The sequence below is a fragment of the Triplophysa rosa genome, linkage group LG4 (assembly GCF_024868665.1).
Source record: "Triplophysa rosa linkage group LG4, Trosa_1v2, whole genome shotgun sequence".
In the NCBI taxonomy this organism is placed as follows: domain Eukaryota; kingdom Metazoa; phylum Chordata; class Actinopteri; order Cypriniformes; family Nemacheilidae; genus Triplophysa; species Triplophysa rosa.
In genome coordinates this window covers 28,226,324-28,245,795 of record NC_079893.1, presented here as the reverse complement: position 1 = coordinate 28,245,795, position 19,472 = coordinate 28,226,324, and the positions used below count along the sequence as shown (strand labels likewise).

The 19,472-nt window shown below is 37.8% G+C and overlaps 3 protein-coding genes and 1 non-coding gene across 5 annotated transcripts; all 4 read left to right on the top strand.

The window, feature by feature from the left end:
• The first annotated feature begins 403 nt into the window (after window positions 1–403).
• fstl1a (follistatin-like 1a) lies at window positions 404–11,194 on the top strand. Its single transcript, XM_057332277.1, has 11 exons — window positions 404–477; window positions 552–608; window positions 5,190–5,291; window positions 5,488–5,617; window positions 6,554–6,586; window positions 6,806–6,936; window positions 7,378–7,499; window positions 9,685–9,797; window positions 9,902–10,012; window positions 10,114–10,214; window positions 10,296–11,194. The coding sequence occupies exons 1-11, from the start codon at window positions 475–477 to the stop codon at window positions 10,335–10,337; spliced, it is 945 nt and encodes a 314-aa protein (XP_057188260.1). The 5' UTR covers window positions 404–474; the 3' UTR covers window positions 10,338–11,194.
• Window positions 11,195–11,418: 224 nt separating this feature from the next.
• On the top strand, window positions 11,419–14,184 carry lrrc58a (leucine rich repeat containing 58a). 2 transcript variants are annotated; one of them, XM_057332327.1, is made up of 4 exons: window positions 11,419–12,130; window positions 12,812–12,940; window positions 13,015–13,265; window positions 13,376–14,184. In XM_057332327.1, the coding sequence occupies exons 1-4, from the start codon at window positions 11,676–11,678 to the stop codon at window positions 13,567–13,569; spliced, it is 1,029 nt and encodes a 342-aa protein (XP_057188310.1). In that variant the 5' UTR covers window positions 11,419–11,675; the 3' UTR covers window positions 13,570–14,184. The 2 variants fall into 2 exon arrangements, with proteins under 2 accessions (XP_057188310.1, XP_057188309.1); XM_057332326.1 differs by having other exon boundaries at window positions 13,015–13,292.
• A 490-nt stretch (window positions 14,185–14,674) lies between these two features.
• Window positions 14,675–14,746, top strand: trnae-cuc (transfer RNA glutamic acid (anticodon CUC)). Its single transcript has one exon. It is a non-coding gene; the product is annotated as a tRNA-Glu (tRNA).
• An 864-nt stretch (window positions 14,747–15,610) lies between these two features.
• stn1 (STN1 subunit of CST complex) lies at window positions 15,611–19,167 on the top strand. The gene is made up of 9 exons (XM_057331865.1): window positions 15,611–15,886; window positions 16,236–16,331; window positions 16,437–16,514; window positions 16,701–16,868; window positions 17,017–17,137; window positions 17,285–17,435; window positions 17,938–18,063; window positions 18,286–18,358; window positions 18,615–19,167. The coding sequence occupies exons 1-9, from the start codon at window positions 15,769–15,771 to the stop codon at window positions 18,770–18,772; spliced, it is 1,089 nt and encodes a 362-aa protein (XP_057187848.1). The 5' UTR covers window positions 15,611–15,768; the 3' UTR covers window positions 18,773–19,167.
• The last annotated feature ends 305 nt before the right edge of the window (window positions 19,168–19,472 follow it).

Genomic DNA, 19,472 nt, shown 5'->3' with positions numbered 1-19,472 from the left:
CGGTGAAGTATCCCTTTAAGACTAAAATGAGAGCTGTCTTAACTGAAAAGAAATGGCCCAAACATATCTTAAAACATGTCATTGCCATTTTTTTGTTTCATTTGTAATGTTTTTATCAAAGGTATTTTATTAAAAGCGACTTAACTATCCTACTTTAACTAACGCATAGTCCTGGCTTAAACTAAGCCTTGTCGGTGAAACCGGGCCTACGTCTTTCAATGCTTTGGCAATATTTGTATCATTGTGTATCAGCAATAAAACTTTACGACATCACTTGTTACTTAGTGTGTGTACAGGTGCAAATAACAATGTATCCATAAGGATACCAAAACAAACGTGTATGTGCGCGCGCGAGTCAATGGGAAGTGTGGGGGTGTCTGACAGGGGGATGGTAAATAACTCTCTCTCTCGGGAAGTATGTAATGTAGTCCCTCAGTAGCGCACCATCTCTTCTCTCAGCTCTGCTCGTGCACGATGGTAAGTGATCGCGCTTTATAAAACGGATTTTTAATCGAAAGTCTTTTCTCTAATATCATCGTGTCCTGCCACAGATCATTCGGACTCTTTCAGCGTGCATCTTACTCTTCGTCGTCTGCTGTTATGCGGAGGTAAGAAAGTTGACCGAATAACAGCAAATATTTTTAAAATTGTAAGACTACATCTAGACAAAAGATTTACATTTATTTGACGCAGTTGCATCAAGTAAAGTGCAAAAAATGCGTCTGGTGCAAAGAATTTTAGTTGTCTGTCTTTAGAAAACCAAAGTGATTCTTCTGTTGTACAGTAGTCTACTGCGAGGTGTGAAGTATGTACTTTAAAGACCAAGTACATAGTTTTACACTTAAAGACATTTTTTGTTATCTATGTTTTGGCTTGTAAAGTATCAGCAATATTGTTTATTTATCAAGTGATGTAAGTGGGAAATTGTCTAGGTTCTATTGTCTTGTCGGTTGTGTGGCCACATGACACTAAGGTTCCCTACAGAGAAACTCTAAAATATCTGGGATATTTCTTTTTTAAGAGCTCAGATATATAACCCTATAAACAGGTATATACCAATTCTCATACAAAGAGCTTTACTCCGTGAGAGTAAACAGAGGAGAGAAGGAAGGTCAGATGTCGTCATCTCTTCAGCAGATGCATAAACAGCTGGTGTTTGTCTTAACAGGTAACAGCAAAATAATGGTTAAGTGTGGTGTAGCTGAAGAGCAAAACAACAACATACGTTACCACCTGGGTGGGATAAGACCATTTTAGCACCGGTTGACTATAACAGATGCACTGAAAGTGTGTTAGTGTGCCTGCGGGGCTGTTTGATTTGAAGGCCTGACATGTGCGCCATCAGCTGGTCTTGCAAGTGCTGACACATGGTTAGACACGGCAGATGTTCTGCTTCTTTCATGTGGGCGCCTGGAGGCCTGTTAAGTCATCGGGAAGAAAGACGCGATGCCCTTTCATTAGAAAGCAAACAACAGGGCTCACGCATTCGGATGTGGAGAGTCATCTCGAGAGGTGAGGGACACAGGGACCGTCTGCTGTTTTTCAGAAATGAAAGCAATTTTGGTATCTAGGTTAGATAAAACGTTCTAACATTTTCTTCACTTTGGATGCATGCAGACAGACAGAAGGTTGAAGGCAAGGCTACTCTGGTACCCCCTGTGGCAGAAAGAGGGGCTTAAGTGTCTTACAGCAGCTGTAAGATAAGCAGGATGCTATCAGATCATTTGCATTTTCTCAGGGTCATGAAGTTCAGAGATACTAGTTGGTGACCCGTTATCCTCAGCATTAGACTTTAGTACAATATAGATCATAAAATTATTAGAAAACATTTGTATTACCTGACAGACATTACAATAATAATTTAACCGATTAAGTTTCATTACTACTATTTCATTACATCATTACTAAAGTTCCAAATCTGTATAAATGTCTTTGTTCTGATGAACAGAGAAAGATATTTGGAAGAATGCTTGTAACCAAATGCTTGTAAAATTGCTTTATACGTTTCTTTGTTCTTTTGAACACAAAAGAAGATATTTTGAAGAATGTAGGACTGCAAACAGGTATGGGGCACTTTTGACATTGTCATTTTTTCAACTATGGTAGTCAATGGTTACAAGCATTCTTTTATAATATCTTTATCTGTGTTCATCAGAACAAAGACATTTTTGGAACAACTCGAGGGTGAGTAAATGATGATAGAATTTGTATTTTTGTGTGAACCGTCCCTTTAAACATAAATGCATTCAGTTGTCAAGCGAGCAAACGGCAGAAAAACTGTATAAAAAAAGGATAAAAATACAAAAACTGCACACTAGAGCTCGCACACTACGTTTTTATTAAATGTTTGGTTTCACCAATGGACAAATCTATAAAGATTTGTGTCTTTATGTGAAAGCACTGTGTCTTTTCAGTTTAGTAGAGATACACTACCATCCATACGTGAACTTGGGTCATTTATAAAAACACAATTCACATTGCGAATTTATCAAAACTATGAATTTACTAAATGTAACTAATGTAACAAATGTATGCATAACAGAACATTATATAAAATGAAAGTTTTGTTGTGTAATAAAAAAAAAAAGTTATGTACTTATAATTGATTTTTTTATCCACATAAAAAAAGATCAAGCAAATGGTTTCGTAGAGATTTTAAAACCAAGGAAAGCATTTCATAAATGGAATAAAATCAGTTAATAATACTGCAAACAAACTTTCTGTAATTCTTTTTGTTTAGCCGAACTTAAAGCTTCGATGCTCTTTTTCATCAAGCTGTGATAAGGTAACTCGCAGATTGTGACAAACGTGTCAAATTACAAAGTGTGTTTGGAATGTAAGGAATGTCACATCACGTCAACTCTCTCTATGAGAGTGTGTGTATTCATTCTGATGTATAGTCTGCTAGAAGAAGACGTGTGAGTCTAAAGGTCTTCCCTCAGATCACATTTTGTTGAGTCATTGGCTGTAGTGAAATTCAACTCGGATCTCTTCTGCTGTCTGCTATTTGAGGCAGCATTTGTAAATATTCTCTTCCTATCTCTATTTACGTTCTCATTGCTTACTCTCTTTGCCTTCATGTTAATATTAATACACTTTATCCTGTATTTAGTACCTTCTTAGTGTGTGCCGGAAAAGGAAATGGAGACTGTATTGAACAAGAAAAATCCAAATTTCCCAAGGAAATGTGCAGTAAAAAATAAATGTTTGCATTTCACCTTTCTTTGCATATGCTTCGTCTGGCACTCGGAATCATCACTTGTATACACGCGCACACGCACACACACACGCACACGCACGCACGCACGCACGCACACACACACGCACGCACGCACGCACACACACACACGCACGCACGCACACACACACACACACCCTCTAACCGTAGGAAAACTGTTAAGTGAGATCACACTGTTGGCATCTAAGACTCATCTGTTATGTAAAATATTCATTGCAGGTGCACAAATTCCCTTATGTGTGAAAGAGAGAGACAGACAGAGAGTGCAACAGAATTCCCCACCCTAACCCACAAACATAATCCTTAAGCTCTTCTCTGGGACATGAGTTCTATTGTGTCTTAGAATCTCCTTGGTTTGAGGGGAAGGTCAGAGTTGGGGGTCAAGGGGCATGAACAGATGGACAGATGTCTCCAGTCAACACATTTCCAGCCATCACAGCATGTTTAAAGACATTCTGTCAATGATAGTAGTTTGCATTTAGGCAGCAAGTGTGTACTTGCATTGGTGTACACTTGCTTGTTCTGTTTTGAAGGGGAACACTTCATTAGCTGACACAATTTTGATAGTTTAATATTTTTGCTATTTGCCAAATAACAGAAGTAACATTTTATTTAGTGTCAGATTCCCGACCAATTGTCAATTGCTTACTTTTTTCCCTTCTTCTGTCTAAGCATACTGCAGACATTTTTCAAAGCTAGATCAAGAGGTTTGTAAGATATACAGTTGCTGATATCTTCACCTGCTATTATAGAAACCCATATTGATTGACAACTAGCTTTAATGCATTAGTTTACAAACCAAAGCGCATGAACAATGATAAACAATACTAATGTACATCCACACACAATGGTAAAATTGTGCTATACAATTAAATATGATTTTCTTTAAGTAATTCATCGAAGTACAGACAGTGCAGATGGTTTGAATGCGTGTGCCATCTGCCGTGTGTGTGTTAGTTTTAAAGTGTGTGACAGCATGTGCTGGTGTATTGTCGTGGTCAGACTCTTTGTTACTCACTCTCTTTATTACATGGCAAAGGTCAACAGATTTGCGTCCCATCTGGAACTGTGTCAAAGGGCTTTTCACTTCTGTCTGGACCAATCAGACAGCATTATAACAGAGCAGAATACGTCTAAGTGTGTGTGTTTAGGTGAGTGGGGTTGTAAGGCACTTAAAGGGATAGTTGATCCAAAAATGAAAATTCTGTCATCATTTACTCACCGTCAGGTTGTTTCAAACCTGTATAAATGTATTTGTTCCAATGAACACAGAGAAAGATATTTGGAAGAATGTTAGCAATTTTCAGTTCTGGGAAATCATCCACTACCATAGTAGGAAAAAACTATTGTATTTTTTTGTTCTGTTGAACACATAATGAGATATTTTGAAGAATTTAGGAAAGCAAAGAATTCTGGGGCACCTTTGACTACCATTTAATTCTTCCTACTATGGTAGTCGATGTCCCGGAACTGAAAACTGCTAACATTCTTCCAAATATCTTTCTTTGTGTTCATAGTCATTTAAAAGGGTATGAAATTACATGAGAGTGAGTAAATGATGACAGAAGTTTCATTTTTAAATTCACAATCCCTGAAGGCATTGTTCTTTATTATTACTCGAGTATAATATTGGAGAATTTGTGTTTTACTTACTCATTACATTCACAATCTAGTCTGCCATCTTGTGGTTAAGTTTAAGTTTTTTTCTCTACTGAATCCTCATGCCTGTGAAATATAAAATTTTACATTCATATGTAAATTGTGAGGTTGCAATTTTGACTAACTGAACTAGGCATACAACCCAAACAGAAAAAACTCAATTTGTTCAAGCGGTGAAAGCCACGCCCAACACCAAATGTCAATGTAACGTCATAGAAACACATGAGTCATATTGGTCCTTGTCTGTTTAAAGATTCGTAATGTTTTTATTTTGTGTATGTTTGTTGTGTAGGTGGTGAGGAGTAAGAGTAAAGTTTGTGCGAATGTGTTCTGTGGAGCCGGTAGAGAATGTGCGGTCACAGAGAAAGGACAAGCCACCTGCTTGTGTGTCGAGGTAAATACAACCCGCACGTCAAACACACATGCCCTCTTCCCACTATCACATCATATACATTTACCCACCCCAACTGATCTGCTTACATAATTCCAATTGTCTTTTTAACTTTTTATCTTTTCTGAGAAAAATAAGATGCCTAGATGAGGTGCACATGGACGTAGAGATGTTTTAATGTCCATGTGCTTTTGTTTAGCAATGTAAACCACACAAGCGTCCAGTTTGTGGCAGCAATGGAAAGACGTACCGTAACCACTGTGAGCTGCATCGAGACGCATGTCTGACCGGACTCAAAGTACAGGTCGCCCATGATGGACATTGTGAAGGTGTGTGTTTGTTTGCTCTTCTAATGTTCCTTTAATGATTAAGTCATTTCTATTACATCATGGAATACAGCATAGGTGTGTTGGAATCGATGCATCTGACTTCTTAACGACCTCGTTTCCTTTAAAAGATCATTATGTTTAGCTGGATCAATGCTTTATGTTTAAATGAAGATGCAACAAACACGCATTTAAACCAATGAAGTCTTATTTTAACCTAGGCTAGTACTTTTTAAATACCAAATCCTTTTAAAGTCGCAGTGAAATTAAAAATTACAATGCCTATTTTTTCATGAAATATTGCTGCGTTTATTAGAAATAGTTTATCAATGTGGGTGATTCTCTTTTTAAAAATCGTGTGCCCTCATAATCTTTAGTTAAAATCTGAAAATGCACTTCCTGTAATGACTATCCATCTTAGATGACGTTTGTTAGACGGCTTGGGTGGAGCATCCGTTAACTCCTCCCCTTTAACTGTCAGTCTGCTGCCACTTCCATTTCAAAATGCAACTGCTGTTTTTATACATCCAGTCAAATCGCAGAGAAAGACGAAAGCAACGCCCACTATTTCTCTCATTCAAAATTCCATTTCACTCGGAAATGAGTCAAAATACGGAAGTAAAAACGATCGCAACTTCCGTTTCACGGGGACTTTAAGGTTGTATAGACCGTTTTATTGGACCCTCGTGCGCCTGACCCAAATGTAACTTCCGGTTTGTGTTTGGCACTCTATTGTTTGTGAATGTGTATCGGAAGTTCAGTTGGGGTCACAAAAGTGCGCATGCACAGTAACGTTTGTTTATGTTGTTAAGACGAAACCGTCCATACAGCACTAAAAATGAATTCTGACCACATGAACTTTGCATAAAGAGCGCCTTATGTTATAAGCTGTGGATGATGAACAAAATCACTGAGATGTTTTTCTTTTTCCCTGTTTAGAGAAAAAACTGGACAAGATTGTCAACAGCCCAAGTGAGTAACACACATCTATGTGTTCTGCAGAACAGAGTACTATAATAAAGTGTGGAGAAATGATTCACTATTATTCAGAATTCTTGGAAAATTAAACATATTTTCATTTTAAGCTCTTCTTGTGGAAAACATGTACAGTCTCCTAGACAATTGTATTTTTTTGACAAATCAGATGTTTTTTTTGTAACTTGTGTGTACTAAATTAACGTTTGTTCGCAGTAGTTTGTTACCTCGCTGACCGTAATGAGTTGAGGAGTCGTGTGATTGAATGGTTGCAGTTGGAGGTGGAGCCTGATGGTTGGTTCTCCAAAGGATCCAACTTCTCAGATGTCCTGCTCAGATACTTCCAGGTCTGTGTTTGTGATTCAATAGATGACTTGATCTACCACTATTCATTTATCACTTTTTTTATTTTTGGATGATAAGCTCCAACTTAAAATTTGAGGCATATGGGCAGACAACAAGAATGATATATTACAGTAATGACTAATGAATTTCATTAAGTGTTTTTTTTGGGGGGGTGAAATAAATGTAGAAAGCGAATGCAATATGACATTTAAATGCATGTGGCAAAGTATACATATTCAATGCAAGATCTCCTTAAGTTTTTTTAAATTACTTTGAATGCGTCTCAGACACTGACAGATTCATTAAAGCAATGACAATGTACAGTATATTCAGTATGTTTCCAAGAAATAACCTCTACAGTCGTCACAGCTTTTATAGAGAAAAGAGCTTCAGACGCCTGTAAAGCATCTGTTCTGTTCTCAATGCTGTTTGTCTCCCAACAGAACTATGATAATGGCGAAGCTCAGCTGGAGTCCTCAGAATTCCTGAAGTTTATTCAGCACAATGAGACGGCCATCAATATCACTTCTCCATATGCTGAGGAAGAAAACAACCGCCTACTTAGGTCAAACACACACTTACACTCATTACTCTTAGTCTTCTTCATATTGTGATTAATGTACAGTAATTGTACAGTGTTACCATTTCTTAAAGGTGCTGTGTGTAATTCCTTGGAGGATCTATTGACAGAAATGCAATTGCTGTGGACATTCAATACAGGGATGTAACAATTCACCGTGAGCCGGTTGAAAATCAATTATAATATGTGACGATTCAAGCCGGTTGAGATGATATTTGAATCGCATTACATGTTTTGAACAGCAGGGGCCGCTGTGTTTACTGCAAACTTGGCAAACACGGATATGCTGAGATTTCTTAAATGTAAAAAAAATCCATGAAAAGCACTGACACAGACTTAGTTTGTTTATTTTAAAGTAGGGCTGTCAATGTTAATGCGTTAACGCATGCGATTAATTTTTTTCAGATTACCGCGTTAAAATATGTGACGCAATTAACGCAACATCGGTTTTTGTCATCCTTTGTATAGCATTACATTATATAATCGCGCTCTTATTCATGTAAAGGCCTTTAAACCATTTAAGCGCTATTTGAAACGGTTGCTTTGACACGTTCTGTGTAGATAGAGACGCAAGACATGGGGCTGTCATGATCCTGTCAGCCTGAACTAGAAATACAAAGAGGACAGGATCATGACAGATTAAATGTGAAATTATAAGAATGTAAAAGTATATTTAAAAACATTAATGTTATGTGTGATTAATCATGATTAATTGCAGAACAAATGTGTAATTAATCCGATACATTTCTTTAATCGATTGACAGCACTATTTTAAACTTTTGTATTAGTCATTTTTTATTTGATTTGGAATTTGAATTTGTTTTAAAATTGCAGTTAAGTTTTGTTATTTGACATAAAATATTTTCTACAAAGAAATAATTGTAATAAAAGGGCAGTTGTTCATTTCTAATTCGTCTCAACTCATTTCGTAAAAATAAATTGTGAATGAATCGTATCGTGAATCGCATGGCATCATGAGCTGAGTGAATCGTTACATCCTTAATGTACACTATACTGTTTAAAAGTGTATGGTCACTTACTCGTTCATTTTTTATATTTTTTCTCCACATTTCAAAATAATAGTTTCCTTTTGGTGCATATATCCTCAAAAACGATTTTTAAGATCATCTGAACATTTCAGCCTGGTGACCCTAAATTTCTAAACAACAGTCTTCATCTCAATAGTCATTTTAACCATATATTACTCTGTTCATTACTTTAGAAGTACACCATAAAAGTTCATTTAATAAACTGCAAACAGACAAAAAAAAGCATTCTTAGTAATGCACGCATAAGAAGGATTTTTAATCACAAAGCATTCAGTCGTAACCTTCATGACAGGTGTAATATAAAAAGTGAAAAAGTGATGCGAGGCCAAGTATGGTGTACATTTAACCCATCCAAGTGCACACACACACCAGAGCACTGAACAGCCCGGGGAGCACGGTGCCTTGCTCAAGGGTCTCACCTCAGCCGTGGTGTTGAAGGTGGAGGAGAGCGCTGATCATTCACTCCCCCACCTACAATCCCTGCTGGTACTGAGGCTCGAACCGGCAACGTTTGGTCTCTAACCATTAGGCCATGACTGTCCCTTTAATATTCACAATACTTAACTTAAAGTACGTACATTTAATCTGTACACTGTCTTGGTGTCTGGTTTGCAGCTGTGAGGTTGAATAACATCTGCTTATTCCACGCAATCTGTGTCAATACTCATATCAGTTTGTTTTACGGCAGGTCCTGATAATCTCTTTCTGACGATTTGGAAAATCTCTGGGCTAGTCTATAAAAAGTCATGATTATGAACTCGCTATCCTCTTGCAGTTCAAGGGGGTGTTTGAACAAAATCTTTACATTTTTTAAATTCATTTTAATAAAGTTGGTCTGATTGATAAATGGCCAAAGTGTCTGTTTGATATATATAACACAATCACATTTATTGTGAATTGATTTATAGGCACTGTAGTGACATCTAAATGGATTTGATTGACTTTAAATGTTTCGAGTTAGGAAAGGCAAATGATTAAATCACTTTCAGTCTTGTTATCTAATCCCAGACAGTCATGTGATGTAGGACACTCTTCAATGTCTATCACCAGCCTGGTAGCAGAAATGTTTTCTTGAAAAATGGAGCCATCGGTGGTAATGGTGTGGTTCGTGTCTTTTACAGGAGTCTGTGTGTGGATGCTCTTATTGAGCTGTCTGATGAAAACGCCGACTGGAAACTGAGCTTCGAAGAGTTCCTTAACTGTCTCAGACCTGGATTCAACCCTCCCGAGAGACGTGAGAACAATAACCACCATCTTTACTTTCTATAGCGTGGTCTATCACTGCTATGCAACAAAGGTTAAAGTGTTGTTTTGTGTTTGTCTGTGTGTGTTGTTTAGATTGTGCTTTAGAAGACGAGACATATGAAGATGGAGCTGAGACTCAGGTGGAATGCAACCGCTGCGTCTGTGCCTGCGGGAACTGGGTCTGCACTGCTGTCACCTGTGATGGTGAGCCAGACTCTGACCTGAGAGATATTAGTCTTGTGTTCCTGATCTTGGCTTTGAGGCTGGGATTTGGAAATAAATATAAAGATCTGTCTTTTTGTCAGGTTTAAATAGGTTACCTGCTCTAGATGAAATGGATGGAAATGACCAGGATATGACAGAAGAGGAATGGACTCGAAGAGTGGCCGAACTCAATAAACTTCAGGTTGGTACAATGCATGACATGTTCTGTGTGAATGGGTCTAAAGCGAACAAAATGCCTGACCTTTTACTTTCATTTTGACAGGAAACTGCGGAGAAGATGAAAGTGACCACCAAAGATGTGTGAGAGAAGATGGAGGGGAACAGGACAAAATGAGTCCAGATCTTTAATCTCAACTATTAGTTTAATGAAATGGGGTGGTTTAAATGAATATTTTCTTGTTGGTTTGCTAATTATTGCATTTTTTAAACATTTTTCTTTATATGGTTTTTAGTTTTTTTATTTGTTTGTCATACTATTTTAAGACACGGCAATGTAAGGTTACTGTAAACTATTTGAAAATAGTGTTGCTCTACATTCTGTGTAATGTTGATATTTTTGTAAGGCAAGAACAACATGTTTGCTTTACAATTAAGGCAGTTGGAGAGAAGTTTGAATGCAGCTCATGTTAGAATGCGTTATTTAATACCTGGCCAAGTTAATGACGCCTGACTGGCAAATATAAAACAATGTAAGTAGTCAGACTGAGGAATGCATATAAATTAATAAGGACATTTTATAGATAATACCTCATATCAAAATGTATCATTTAAATAATTTAGCTTGCACAGGGTGTGAAAACCTACAGTGAGAATGTCAATGTCAAAATCCAATTTTTTTGTCGGAATTGATTGGCAATGTTTTGATACACGTTTTACATTGCATGAAAATTATTTTTTGGATGGTTATGGGTTTTTGGATCGTGAAATTATTTTTAATACATGCACATTTTTACAAAGAATTTTGTACAAAAAATCTCATAAAATGCCAATAAAGAGTACTGTACCTCAAATGTCTCGTCTCAGCAACAATCAGTAAATAACAGAGTAATACTGAGTATATTTAGTAATGCATTTTGCAGTCATAATGATAGACAGACTCCGCATTTCCCGATGGATCGTGAGTCAACATCGCCGCCATATTGCAACAGGCAACACATACATTTAGTAAAATGGTTGAATAAAAAAAAGCACAAATACATTTACACTTCTCCACCGATTTCAGCCGTGAGTTTTCACAATTTTGGTTCACGATAAAAACATTACTGACTATGAAAAGCAAACCAAAGACAACGTTTTATGCTCCACGTAGATCGTAAATCATAGCAATCCCTTGAGAAATGTCCTCACCAATATGGCGTATCGCAGCAACGGACCAAAGCGCTCAATGCGGTGGCACTGATGAAAACCAAACCAGCACTTGCTGTGAAGCTTGCAGCGTTGCGCAAGACTCTTATGACAGCACCGCACTTTCATCATGTTTGCTATGGTCATACAAGCAGAATAACCAACCATTGACTCCCAGAGGCGTGACAGCTAGTGTACGCTCAGATAAAACCGTGTCCCGTGCACTCAGCTACAGTGTTAGATATGTGAATGGATTATATCTTATTTTTGTCTGCTTTACTGTATTTTGCATTTAGTTATGGCGCGTTTCTCAAGCATGGACGACAGGTGCGCTGTGTTGAATCTATCGCGTCTCCATCTCGACGACATGAACTTGGAACACATCGTGGACAGTAAAAGAAAACAAATTCAACAGCTGCATCTCGCTTATAATCGTTTATCTCTTCTTCCTCCTTCTGTCTGTCTTTTATCCAACTTGGAATATCTGGACATCAGCGATAACGGCATCACATTAATACCAGAAGACTTTATACGGTTAACGAACATAAAGACGCTCGTGGCGAAAAACAATCTGCTGGATGAATCGTCGTTTCCAAAGGATTTTGCGTGCATGCAGATGGAAACTCTGAATCTGAGTGGAAACAGGTTTGGGGATGTACCCATGCAGTTTCTCAAACTCACCAAACTGCAGTCGCTCTCACTTGGTGCTAACAGATTGAAGAGCATTCCTCCAGAAATAGAGAATCTGACCTGGTATGTGCCTGTCCAAGTATAATTATAGTTTGAGCATTTTGGAATAAAACAATGTTTAAACAAATGGAAATCAATTTGCTAAAAAAATGGATACTATAGGCTACTTTTACTACAATAAAACCATGGTAAATGTTTATATAATAATTATGTACATAAAATCTACTTTGTGCCAGTAGAGATTTCAGTCATGGCTCAACTTTTACAAAAATATTACAGCGTTACTTTTTACATTTTATGGCCCGCGTTTGTTTTTGGGTCATTTAGAGGAAAGACTAACCTAGCATGAGACAGCAAAATAGTAACTTTTATACAAATTACATGACAACACATTATTTGCTCTTAAGTTAATGATTCAATCCCACCCCAAACTTCAATGTTAAAATAAGATCAGTAACCTACGTGTTGCTAAATTTCCTCTTATCTGAATTTGAATGTCTGAACTTTGCATTTCCTTCCTTTTTTGGTTATTTTTCCTTTGAGAATGTTTGTCTTCATTGTTTAATATGTCGGGTATTGATCACCACTATACTTTAAACACTGATTCTTTACATAAGACAAGTAAGTTTCCTGTATCCAATAAGTATCGACTTTTTGTCTCCCTGAGCGGTTTATCAAACACAAAAACATTCACAATGACTTCCTATACAGCTTTGGTATAGCTCAGATGTTTGTTGTGTCCAGTCTTGAGATGCTGTATTTGGGAGGAAACCTGATCTCCTCGATCCCACCTGAACTGGCTAACCTCACCTGTCTGAAATATCTGGTTCTGTGTGACAATCGCATCCAAAGCATCCCGCCCCAACTCAACAGGTAAGGTCTTGCTCTTTCCATTACACGTTCTCAGGTCAAATAGCTTAATAACAAGAGAATCGTATGTCTTTCAGACTGCACTCCCTGCTCTCTCTCAGTCTTCATAACAACCTGCTGACCTTCCTCCCTCGTGAGATCCTCAGCCTCGTGCATTTGCAGGAGCTCAGTCTTCGTGGCAACCCACTGGTTGTGCGCTTTATCAAGGACATGACCTACAATCCTCCTTCCCTATTGGAGCTGTCCGGTCGCACAATCAAATCACACAACCTCCTGTACCTGACGAATGACCTACCGTCCAATCTAATCCATTATTTAAACTTGGCAAGTGAGTGTCCGAATCCGAAGTGTGCAGGTAGGCGGCCAAACCACAGCGTAACGGTTTGTGGAACAGTCAAGTTCTTGGATATTCAAGGCGCTTTGTTTCTTGTCTCGCAGGTGTTTACTTCGACTCGTGCGTGAGGCACATCAAGTTTGTGGATTTCTGTGGGAAGTACCGCCTGCCGCTCATGCATTACCTCTGTTCTCCTCAGTGCTCCTCTCCGTGCAGCTCAAATCCACAGAGCGAAGCAGAGTCGGAGGACGAGAACAGCGTACCTCCAGACAGACTCCAAAGAGTACTGCTGGGATAGGACGGACCTCAAACGGGAACACTTACATCTTATATGATTTCAATTTAATACTGAATGTGTTCATATCTATACAGTATGAAACGTATGGCTTTTGGGCTCATCACAGGTCCCTGGTGACACCCCTGCCTAAAACCTTTAACTTTTTTAGTGGCTCAACCATAAAAGCACTGTTTATTAAGATTAAACCGTGTTAAACTCATTTTCATTTATTAAGTTGTTTTACACTAATAAAGTGTTTGCATATAAAACCACTGTTGCATCACTTTTAAAAACAGTATTAAGGATTTAGTCTGCTACATACATACAAGCTGTACTACTGACAAATGAAGAACAAACTGCTTTTTTGCAAACTGCTACTTTGCTCTTATGGAAAATGTGATCAATACATGAAAGGTTATTCTTTAACCTTTCCTTTGTATTGACTGTCAAGACTCTTCGGTCCAAAGGTTGGATACTGAAGTTCTCAGGATTGATGCCAAATATTTCTCTGAGGATGTATAATGTTTATATACACTGACTTGTTGCCAAAGATTTGCTTAGTTGCAATGTTTTAAGAAGCAGATGTAGTTAACAGTATCTAGTTTCTAATGATCTGTTGAATAATCTTAATAATAATAAAACAAAGCTATGTACTCTTCATAGATAACATATCAGTCGTGTGTGTTTCTCATCAGCTCCAGCTGTTATCTAGTGTGTGTATGACCTTTTGGTCTTACAGTTATGCTCATTTTAACAGTATTGCACATGCACAATACCGCATGGGTGAATGTGTGTGGCTTTGTCTGAGAGCGTTATTGGGTCAGTGGGTTCATGCCTTTATGGCCAAGTTTATTCTCAGTCTGCTAACAGCTGCTGCATTTATCACAGATATCACTCGTTTATACCATTTACGACCTTACGGTGACATGTGAAACTATAATTTTAAAACCTCTGCACTGAGTTGAGGAACGTGTCCATCTTTGAAATAAAAAGACGGTTTACAGTGCGAGTCAGCGATTTCTGACCTTCACAGATCGAAATCAGAAACCGAAGGGTCGCTTTTAATCGGTTAAGTTACACAGATACTTTGAGGTCCATACTAGTTAGTCCACATAGTGATAAGTGGTCCCTGGTGGTCTAGTGGTTAGGATTCGGCGCTCTCACCGCCGCGGCCCGGGTTCGATTCCCGGTCAGGGAACGTAGCTTTTCCTATGCAAATGCCCATTCTACACGATATCAGGGTCACCTGAAAAATATAGGTGATATAAGCCTGAAATTCAGAGATACTTCTTGTAGTTTTGAAATTTAGCACTGTAAATGTGAGACAAGTATGATCTTTCTATCTCAGGGGGAACAGTATCTTCAAATAGAAATTAGTAATGATTTAGTCCAGCAGGTGGCAGTAATGGATAGTATAAAGTCGAGTGCATTTGCTAAGGAAGTCTTGTTTTGTAACTTGTAGTGTACAAAGCTCAATACAAACATTTATGCCATAGCGCAATACAAATCTTAACAAACGATTCATCATTTCTGAAACACAAAAACAGAAAAATATATAAATATATTAAATATAAATATATAACAATATATAAAACTTGTTACTTGTAGGTTACTTGTATGCGATGAGTGTTCCATGTGTAGCCAGCGAGAAGGTTTTACCTAAAGTCGTGGGGTTACACATGGAATAATAACACCAAGACCCGCAATCCTTTTCTCTTTATTTGTGGTCTTTTGAACAATACAAATAGTAAAAGATAAATTAATAAAAAAATAATTAATTAGAGCGGTTTGAAATGCAAAAAGATGACATTAATATATAACTAAATATGTTTAAATATCAAATATAATTAAATAAACATACAAAAGAGTGCAGTTTTACGCCTTTGTTAAGATCATGCCTTCTGTGACAGGATTGGCTAGAAAGCCTCCTTGTTGTCCGCTATTGGTCAGATGAAAAGTCACTCGTCTAGTCGGTCCAACCATAGGAAGCAGAGAGCCGCTTCAGGGCGGGGCTTGTGGAAATACGCGCGAGTCTTCCTAGAGCGTAATGTGACGTGTTCTCATTAATATTAATAAGTCCTTGGCGGAAAAACACAAACACGAGGCTAGTCCTTTTTGTAGCTATTTATTTCAGCTCAGTATATTTCAAAGAATTTATTTAATGAACAGCGAAACTGAAATGCACCTCAGTGCTCAGCATCGATCGATGTGTGATGTCTAATGGCGGATGTTGATGAGCTCCCATCTATGCTGTGGGGTCTGGACACTGTCTTCTCAGCATACTCCAAACTTTACATCATAGACATCCTAGAAATGGGGGAGTCCAGACAAGTGCCTGGTAGGATAAAAACAACAGCTTTGTGGTACTGTTCACTATTAGAACTGAGACCCATCTTTACCGTCACAGATGATCAGACTGTTCCAGATTATAAATTATTACAAACATTACAAAATAATAAACGATATGTCTCGACATATGGTCACATGGTTATATCAAATTTCCTGAACATAACAGCACAGTTACGAAAAGTTGTATCATGTTGTTATTGGTTATCTGCTGTTATTAAAGTACTATACTGTACATGTGAGATGTGTTCTTCTTTATATCATTTTACATATTGATATGTTTACTTTGCACTTCCTTATCAGTACAACAATGAAATTGTCATTTAACCAACGTTTTCTAGGTGTTTACTTCTATAAGACTCATCCAGTATCCCAGGTGGATGTACTTGGGACAGTTGTTTGCAAGAGGGAGAGAGAAGATTTCTATTGCTATGGAGGTAATCTGAGTGTGAAGAGCATGAATGTCCTTTGAAGTGATAAAGAATATCCTAATACTAGGATTGTAATTTATTGAAGCTTGTCTGTTTATTTTCATCACGCAGTGGACGATAGTACTGGTGTTATAAACTGTCTTTGTTGGAAAGATGAGAAATGGAGAGATCAGGGGGAACCAGCAACATGTAAGTTACACAAAATGCTCAGTTATTTCTCTCCATACAAAAAAGGAATATACTGTAAAATCTATAATATATGGCATATAGTTGATAAATGCATAAGATGTCCTGCTGGGGACACTGTATGGCTAAAAATATTGAATTCTCCTAAATATCTACAAAAGAATCGTGTAAATGATATTGTCGCTGTAGGCAGAAATTCTAGTGTAGCCTCTGGAGGATTTAATATTGAAGATGAACTCAGGCGGCTGAAGGAGACTCAACGGAAGAGCTCTGTACTCGAGATCGGAGACCTGCTCAGGGTTCGAGGAGCTGTCAAAACCTCTCGGGGTCAGAGGGAGATTAAAGCCTCCTGCTTTTGTGAGTAGATGGCCATGCGGTGATACTGGGACAATAACATGGTTACTGTGTGAGAATATAAATGTTTCTAGTGTTTATTGTTTAATGATCAGGTTTGTATGCAGAACAAATATATTGTTTTGCTCTTTTATGAAAAAAAATGTGTTAGACAAAGTGGATGACCCTTTGATGGCCGTGCAGATCTCACGTATGCTGGAAATGCCTCAGCTGTACAGGAAGTGGTACGATAAGCCGTTCCAGGTACCAGGTGATGAGCTGGGCGCCAAAGAGTAAGTTCTGTTTTTTACATTGCGTTAAACTGACGTTTAGCAAGTTTACACTGCATCTACTTGCAAGAAACGACACAATGTGCGTATGTACATTTAAGTTCTTATTAGCGTGCACAATTTTGGATTTTTTTAACAATTTTTTTACAGGGCAAGCGGTTCTACAAATTTCCAGATTTTGGTGTCTCGATCAGTTGTCACCCTTCAGGAGTTCCTCTCTGAGAAAGGGGTGGCCAGATTTCGACCTTATGATGTTGAGTTCCTTTTACATCCACTGGTCCAGAACGCTGTGACAGACCAGGTACTGGGTCTGACGCTGACCTGCCATGAACTCCTGACCTATAATACGGACACATAATACACAACTATAGTGCTAAATATGAATGCATAAAGTTACCAAGAATCTGTCCTTGTTCAATGTCACTACTCCTGGCTGGGATGTAATAAGATATAACAGCCAGGAATAACGTGTGGTTGGCACAGCAGGGGAGATCATGTTGTAATGTTTGATGGCAGCAGGCGGAACGGTCATATTTAATGCCTTTATGAAATCTCCTCTGAGATGCTGTTTGTCTGGAGATTCAAGGACAACAACAACATATGGTGGTGATGAGAAGCTCATAAACGCATTTTCTAACAATTTGATAAAAAATTACATGGAATATACATGGACAAAAATATTGTGCATTTACATTTACTTTGTCAAATGTTTTATTTTTATTTCATAAATTTAAGATTAAATTGGTGTTTTGAACGATGTTGTGAGGTTGATTTGATAATGAAACGTTACGTTTTGTCTAAAGGAGTCAGATCAGCCCGGGCCGTCATTTCCCTCGCAAATCCGAAATGTGTTGAAAGAGACCCTAGGCCTCCTCCAGGAAGACGGAAAAATATTCCGCAAAATTCGAACCCAGGATGAAGTCTACAATGTATGTACAGGCACACGTGTGATTTCATAATGTGTGATGTCATAATAAGAGAGAAAAGCAGTGGTTTGACTCATCTCAGGAAAGTCTTGCCTAGTGTTTGAATCCCACAATGCTTTATACATTTTTAGGGCTGAACTGAATTATATTACTAGAATTTTGAAAAAATAATTACATTGAATGTGGTTTGACTAATTGTATTTTTATTTTTCTCGACTGCTGTAGGTAACTGAACAAGACAAAGATCTCCACACAGTGATCAAGAACATTTTACGAGAAGATACTAAAAGGGAAAAATGTATGTATTTTTGCATACTTGTTTTACATACTAAAAACACAACATTTGAAATACTTTATTCTGATTGGCAAGTCGCTCCATCATGCGGTGTCTTTCTTCTTACATGATAAAATTATTGTAAACTAAATCCACATTTGGTGTAGTTATGTAGTTATTAGCTACGCAGTAAGCAGGATAGTGTAGTCAGCCAGTCATGATCTGAATATTATGAAGCAAAATATGTTAGCAGAAGACCTCAAATGTTGCTCTCTTGCAGATGCTGAGAAAGGATGTCATATCCTGCACTTATTGTCCAGCATAAGACAGCACTACAGCCAAAACATAAGTCGCGAGGCCCTGCAGGCGGCACTGACGTTCTTGGAGTGCAACAGCGACATTATCAGCACAACTGAAGCTCACTACACCATTCTGTAGCTTTAGTGTTTTAATAAAAAAATGTTTTTTTTTCACCCAGAAATGAAAAGTTTTGTCATTGTTTATTCGTCCTTGTATCGTTCAAACCCCAGTGGATATCTTTGTTATTCTAAACCAAAGCAAACATTTTAAAAGCGTTTTTTGTTGACAATGGTAGGGTATTGTGAGCATCGTTTCTGAAGCTTCAAATGGAAGCATTCTCAAATAACACCATGCAATATTCCAAGTGTCCCAAAGGCATACGAATGGACAAAAATATCTGTTTTGGTCCTGAAAACAAAGAAAGCCACAGTAGGTTTGACCAACTTAAAGAGTGTAAATGATGTAATTTTTTGCGTCAACTATCCCACTAAAGAATAATGTTCAAATGATTAAACTATTCTATTTATAAAGTCTATTGGCTTTGGTTCTATTAATATATTCTTCTTACACAAATAACTATATACACAGCATTAAAAAGAGATCTTTAGGCACAATAGTTACAAATTGTAGTTACAATTAATGCACATTAGAGGGCGGCGTGAGCTGTGAAATTCGCTACCGTCGGCGTGAGCACATCTGTCTCTATGCCGCGTTCTGCTCATTTCATTCTTATTGGTAGATAGCCGTTTATCTATTAAATCTCAGCCTCGTTAATTGGAAATCTACCTGTGACTACAGATGTGCAGTTTATCTTATATCAAATGTCTCTTTATTTAGC

Coding starts and splice junctions, on each gene's coding strand:
- fstl1a (XM_057332277.1), top strand. Junction 5,292..5,487: donor CCACCTGCTTGTGTGTCGAG/GTAAATACAACC, acceptor GCTTTTGTTTAG/CAATGTAAACCACACAAGCG. Junction 6,587..6,805: donor CAAGATTGTCAACAGCCCAA/GTGAGTAACACA, acceptor GTTTGTTCGCAG/TAGTTTGTTACCTCGCTGAC.
- lrrc58a (XM_057332326.1), top strand. CDS start 11,676: ATGGCGCGTTTCTCAAGCATGGACGACAGGTGCGCTGTGTTGAATCTA. Junction 12,941..13,014: donor ATCCCGCCCCAACTCAACAG/GTAAGGTCTTGC, acceptor TATGTCTTTCAG/ACTGCACTCCCTGCTCTCTC. Junction 13,293..13,375: donor TCCGAATCCGAAGTGTGCAG/GTAGGCGGCCAA, acceptor CTTGTCTCGCAG/GTGTTTACTTCGACTCGTGC.
- stn1 (XM_057331865.1), top strand. CDS start 15,769: ATGGCGGATGTTGATGAGCTCCCATCTATGCTGTGGGGTCTGGACACT. Junction 18,064..18,285: donor CCCAGGATGAAGTCTACAAT/GTATGTACAGGC, acceptor CGACTGCTGTAG/GTAACTGAACAAGACAAAGA. Junction 18,359..18,614: donor AGATACTAAAAGGGAAAAAT/GTATGTATTTTT, acceptor GCTCTCTTGCAG/ATGCTGAGAAAGGATGTCAT.